At 38.2% G+C, this 6,493-nt stretch overlaps 2 protein-coding genes across 2 annotated transcripts; both read left to right on the top strand.

The window, feature by feature from the left end:
* The first annotated feature begins 1,802 nt into the window (after positions 1-1,802).
* On the top strand, positions 1,803-4,069 carry LOC125645519 (AAC-rich mRNA clone AAC4 protein-like). The gene is made up of 3 exons (XM_048871069.2): positions 1,803-2,610; positions 2,799-2,961; positions 3,235-4,069. Exons 1-3 carry the CDS (start codon positions 2,488-2,490, stop codon positions 3,423-3,425), a joined length of 477 nt encoding a protein of 158 aa, XP_048727026.2. The 5' UTR covers positions 1,803-2,487; the 3' UTR covers positions 3,426-4,069.
* A 133-nt stretch (positions 4,070-4,202) lies between these two features.
* Positions 4,203-6,493, top strand: LOC125646616 (acetylcholine receptor subunit alpha-like). The gene has a single exon (XM_048873019.2). It carries the CDS (start codon positions 5,178-5,180, stop codon positions 6,411-6,413), a length of 1,236 nt encoding a protein of 411 aa, XP_048728976.1. The 5' UTR covers positions 4,203-5,177; the 3' UTR covers positions 6,414-6,493.

Below are 6,493 nucleotides of genomic sequence, written 5' to 3'. Positions count from 1 at the left end.
AACTGAAATCAAGTGCAGTGGTTTACTCCTCTGTACACTTTTCTACACGCAGTCCGAAGCATCTGTTGAATCGTTGAGGTGTGTTGTGCAGAATCCAACATGATGGAAAAAGTGGAACCAGCAATTAGGACATGTGACTTTTTGTGAATTATCATAAAGGTGGCATTTCTCTGCAACTGCAGTGTTTTTTCCAGAAGCTTGGATATACTTTATATTTATGCCAAAGATTCATCAGGACATTTAAAAGCTTTGCTAGATACACTCTCTTAAAGCAAAATGTACAACAACAAAAAAAGTTGAAAACCGAATTTAAGTAAATTTGAGAAATTGCTCACTGTCGATGCCGATGTGTACTCCAAATGACTAGTCTGTACATATTAGTCTTCATAAAAAAAACAAGTTATGTAAAACTGTATGGACAAGGAAATAAAGAGATCAGATGAGACTCGGTCTTTCTTAAAAGCCTCCACTGTTAGTAGAGACGGATCAATACTTATTAGAAATGGATCAATACTCGAGCTACATTATAACTCTGGGTCTGACCCCACAGGCACCTGACGTTTGGACCCATACTCTCTCTGATCACCCCCACCCATTTTTTCAGTTCCCAATACCAATTAGCACTACAATCAAATTCTAAGTCATTCAGTTTCGAAGCTTTACAGGATTAATATTACATGTACAGAGTAACTTAATAAGGAGAAACTGGCAAAGACAAAGTATACAGACCTTTAAAAGATCAAATCATTTCTAAATACAAATATATCAATACGCAACTCCAAAATATTGAATTTTAAAAGTTAAAAGTCAAGGCTATGTACTGCAGAGTACCTGAAATTCCTAATCGATGGTTATGGATCAATCCATACATAACTTAGAAATCTCATAACCTTTGGAAATTGAACAATTACAGATATTAGTATCTCGCATGTGGTCATCTCAGAAGCTTACAGAAGGTAGAAACTGACTATTCAGAATGACTTATAAGGGTGATCGGTGGGGAAGTAACATATTTTGGATAAATTATTGGTTCTGTATAAAAATCTCATTGTAGAAGGGAGGGGGTATGTACATAAGATTTATACAGGGTATCCACATTTCACGTTTATGGGAACGACTTTTGTCCTCCTAATGTACTTTCTGTCCTCACAACTTCTGTCAAATGGTTAAAAATATACACGTTTTATAATCTCTCTCTCTCTCTCTCTCTCTCTCTCTCTCTGGGACGTCCTCACAATATCTTTAGGAGAGAATACACTCATACGTTGTTGTTTTTGTTTTTTGTTTGTTTGTTGTTTTTTGTAAAAGGCAAAAAGTACTATGTTAGGTATATGGTAGCTATAGGGACACCTTAAGCTCTTTCGATTTTTGAAGAAGAAAAAAATGAGAGCATGCCCACATTCCTAATATTTTTTGATTAAATTTGAAAAGTTTGCTGATGAAAGAAAATCTTTTTGTGGTTCTATAGAAAAAAACAGTTAAAAATTTTACCAAACTCAATGATGAACAAAAATTCATTTACATACTATGCTCTGAAGAGCCATCCATTCTAAATATAACTGGAAAATTTATTTTGAACAATATATATGTACACTGTATTTGTATATAACTATGTGTTATGTAATCACTTCTTTCTTTACTTGTATATGTATATGTACATTATTTGTATGTATTTTCATGCTGCCCCTTGAGGGCCCTTGATTGGAAAATAAATATAGTTAGTTAGTATTGTAAGGACAGAATTCCACTTTTGTCCTCATGACATCCGTCAAATGGTTAAAAATAGTTCTCACTTTACAAGTTTTATCAGCTAGCTCTCTCTCTCTCTCATACAATAAAAACGGGTATTTTCCCTCGGTTTATTTCGCCCACACCCGTCTCTTGGATGTATGCATATGGATGTGGTTCAATATTATTAATTATATAGGCTATTCTAATTAATTATATAGGCTATTCTAATAGGCTGCTATATTTAGTGAGATAAAAATAAACATGACCGCATGACTACAGTATATAAACACTGCGTTTCGCGATATTTCATCATGCACTGAAACGCAAGAGAGTTAATATTAATCGTCAGCAGGAATTTAACATTTTGCAGTCGGACTGATATGATACACAAATTCTTCACAATGGCTCACGAACAAAATCATCACCATTCTGCTCGACATCACAGGCAGGCGCAGGCCTCCCTTCACGGGCCTCTTCCGCCCCACCGTTTTTTCTCAGGTCCGCCACACCAACGGGTCTCTAAATACTCCTGTGTCAAACAAGAGGAGGGTGACTTTGAACTTATTATCGAAGCATGGGGGTTACGAGAAAGTTACACCCCAGTCACAAGTGAAATCTCCCCCCTGTAATCTGTACATTGGGAATCATTTCTGCATTCGAATTTACGACTACTTCGCACTGCAGAAGTCGATACAGAGCAACAGGGATGGAGGTTTATTTCACCTAGATTTCGACCCAGCGGTGCACTTCAAATGTATGAAGCTGTCAGAGGCAGCGGAAAAAATCTGGAGTGTTCCGAACGCTGGGGGAAATTCTGTTATTTCGGAAGTCCTGTCCTTTGAAACGTTTCACAAGAGTTTCCACGCCAAGCTTCTCAAGGTGAGGATATACTTTCATGAATTTATTGTACCATGTAACATTTGAATAAATTATATTAAATGTACTAGATTTTACGGATAAAAATGGCACGCTGTACTCTGATTTTAAAGAATATTTTAAAAAGTCTGGCATGGCATGTTTAAAATTTCATGAAACCCTGTTTTCATTACGAGACATTTCTTTTCCAGACTGAAATGGAGGTGTCTTACTTTCCGGAGGGAGGATCAATAACAGATTATGTGTGTGAAATTTTCGACACAAAAGTGGGTGTGTCTGTCACACGTGCGATGAAGTACCGTGGTGACTTTACACAGGAGGACGCTATGAATCTTTTGATGAAGAAACTCAAAGGTAGGCCTATATTCCTACCAAGTCCATATAAAACAACAAAACAATAAAAACTTTTTGATTGTATCATATCATTAATAATTCTTAGGGAAATATATAACTTTGATTTGCGTGTTCATCTCTGAGAACGATAAATGTGTTCTTATCAAAACACAAATCGTGAAAAAATTGCTTTGCCCCGTAAGAGAATGTAGCTTATGGTAGTAATTTGGGTTACCAATTCTTGTGTTAAAGACTTAATATACACATTAAAATGATTTCCTATATATCACACAGGGGTAAACCAGGCAAACAGAAATACATTAGAGAAATGGAGCAAACAGATATTGCACGTCTGGGTTCAAAACAAGGAAACGGCTAATCTAATCACCAAAGCGTTCCACGACCTTCCTACCGACCTCGTGTCCAACACAGTGGTGGTCATCTCCCGGACCCGCCGGTCAGACTTCATCTTCTACAACCCCTGACAGAAAGGCTTCTCAGGGCTCAACCCAAGCCCAGGATATACCGATATATCTCATTATAGGTGCTCAGGGGTGTACTCACGCACTTCGAAAAGCGATCCAGAATTAGAAACGCATGATTGTCTCTCAGAAGTTTTACACCCACAGTGCAAAATGAAGCTGGTATCCTAGAAAGGACTTCATTCAGCTCAGAATCAAGCACCGAAAACCCCAACAGAACCGTGTCCAAGCACCGAAAACCTCAACAGAACCAAGCACCGAAAACCCCAACAGAACCGTGTCCAAGCACCGAAAACCCCAACAGAACCAAGCACCGAAAACCCCAACAGAACCAAGCACCGAAAACCTCGACAGAACCAAGAACCCCAACAGAACCAAGCACCGAAAACCTCAACAGAACCAAGCACCGAAAACCTCAACAGAACCAAGCACCGAAAACCTCAACAGAACCAAGCACCGAAAACCCCAACAGAACCAAGCACCGAAAACCCCAACAGAACCAAGCACCACCGTGTTCGGAGAAAACCGGAGACATGATCTGCGGAAGACAGGACAGAATATAGGTATACAGCTGCTGTATCAGAAAGCACGTGACTGCACATGTTTCTCTGGTATATTTGTATTTTTAATAAAAGAATACAGTATGACGTCTTGTTTGTCATGTTCAGAATTAAATAGAAATCAACATAATGGGCATCGTGAAACTCTGCCTTAAAAATACGGCGCGATCACACATTTTACCAAACATGATATCACAACTTATAATTCAGTCTTAGGCCTACGCAATATTACCAATCTATTTAGAGAATCTGATATCAATAGGGGTAATACCGGTATTAGACTTTTATTAAATCGAATAGTTGATGTGTACAAGACAACATTTGTAAAACCGTAACCGTCTTCAATATAAAACCGTAACCGTCTTCAATATAAAACTGTAACCGTCTTCAATATAAAACTGTAACCGTCTTCGTGTGTGTGTGTAGAGAAAGAGAGAGTTGAATGAAAAATACTGTTTTTTCTTCAAAAAACACGAAGCAGTCTCAATAACAAACACAGCTGATTCGCTACAGTAGATGGAGGTGAGTTTAATTAAGTACGTTGGCTCCATAGTGAGAACATGCACGGAGTAGCAGCTCGCCAATCATTAACGATATTGTCAAGTACGTAGTTCTAATCGGGGGGAGGGGGGTGGGGGCTCTTCTTTTTTAACGTTCTATTCCGTAATTTATACCATGTATCTGAATTTTAATCAATAAATATAAATAGAAAAAAATTTAAAAAAACCTTTATCTATATATATTATATAGATAGATAAGAGTGTTTTCTACTTGTATCTATTTACTGATTAACATTCAGAGATACCTGTGTTTATACATGCGAAGTAAAATATATTGGATGACTGTCTGTTTTTTGTAGTAGTATTGAATGGTAAGAATGTGAGTTTGAACTAATGAATTGCTGAACCCATGTAGTGAATGAGGACACTCCCTCCATTGGACAGCATCGTTGGATACCCACGACTGAACTCGTCTGAGTAGAAGACGAAATCAGCTGTAGGTATCCGACGATGAGTTGACAGATGAGCGTAGAACACTTAGATTAAGCTAGCTTACAATTAGTTACAGCCCTAGGTAAAGATTTAATCCATGAGCAAGGTATGGACATTCCGTGTAAATTTATGAGCTATTCATTTCTATATTTCATGATTTATTGATTTCCAAGCACATCGTATTCCATAATTCATAGCTAGGAATGACCGGTGTTAGTAACGAACATTCACTCAGGCCACCAATAAAAGACGCAACGATGTTGAATGTTTGGAGTTGTATTTTGATATTTTTACTGCAGAGCTGTTCAACTAGGACTGGGACGTTTTTTGATGTTCGAAGGCTTTTTCAAGAAAAATTGAAAGTAAATGCAGACCGAGCTGACCTAAGACCCGCTTATAATCAGTCCACCCTGATTCAAACACATGTTTATTTACTTATTCAAAACTTTGAAATTCTCGATATTGAAAACAAGCTGGAGATAAACACTTTGTTCTATGTATCCTGGATAGACGACACCGCTAGTTGGGACTACCTCCAATACCCAGTCCCGTATTTCTACATCAAGAAGCAGGAATTTTCTGTTTGGACACCAACACTCATGCTGAAGAATTCAATAGGACACAAATCATACATAGGGAGTTTATCACACGTGCTGGGACAATTCTTTGAAAATTATGGAATGGTATTTATGTTTGGAAAACAACTGTTTAAATCTCACTGTGACATTGATATGACGTACTTCCCTTATGACACTCAAGAGTGCTCGTTTGAAATTACCAGTAAACCCGGGGAAGTCGTCTTTTCTACTGGTGTCTGTGACATGGTTAACTCCAATACACTATGGTCAGTCCTGGAGGTCAATTCACATTATTCAAATTCATCCATAACGTGTTCGATTAAAGCCAAAAGGAAACCCACCTTTCTTATAATGAACCTCATTATACCAACCGTTCTGATCGGATTCCTGAACGTGTTTGTTTTCATTGTCCCGGCAAATGCAGGAGAGAAGCTGCAATATTCCGTAAGCATTCTCCTTTCTTTCAATGTGTACTTGGGAATTCTTGTGGACAACGTGCCAGCGAACTCGGAGAATATGTCTCTGTTGAGTTACTACATCATTTATCAATATGGATTTGGTGTTCTGGCCATACTCTGTACGGCGATTTTACTCCGAACAGTTCACAGTAACGAGAGCAAAGAAATACCCAAACATTTCATTGAAATGGTGAAAATCGTACGAATTCTGATCTGTAAGAGAAGATGTAACCGACCACTTCAGGGTGAGGACGGGGGTTCGAATCCTAACGGAAGCACCCCAGAAATTGACCGCCCGGTCACGTGGAAGTCCGTTTGCGGAGCTTTTGACTTCGTGCTTTTTTGGCTGTTTCTGTTTTTTCAGATCGTTGGCAATTTGTACTTTTTTCTGTCGTTGCAATGAATATAAGCAGTGATGTTGTCGAAAAACGAAATATTGCATGATGTGGGGGTGATTTTTGGAATAAAATGAGAGCAACCATT

The sequence above is a fragment of the Ostrea edulis genome, chromosome 6 (assembly GCF_947568905.1).
Source record: "Ostrea edulis chromosome 6, xbOstEdul1.1, whole genome shotgun sequence".
In the NCBI taxonomy this organism is placed as follows: Eukaryota; Metazoa; Mollusca; class Bivalvia; order Ostreida; family Ostreidae; genus Ostrea; species Ostrea edulis.
Note: the sequence above shows the minus strand (reverse complement) of the source record. Positions and strands in the feature narration are given on the sequence as shown.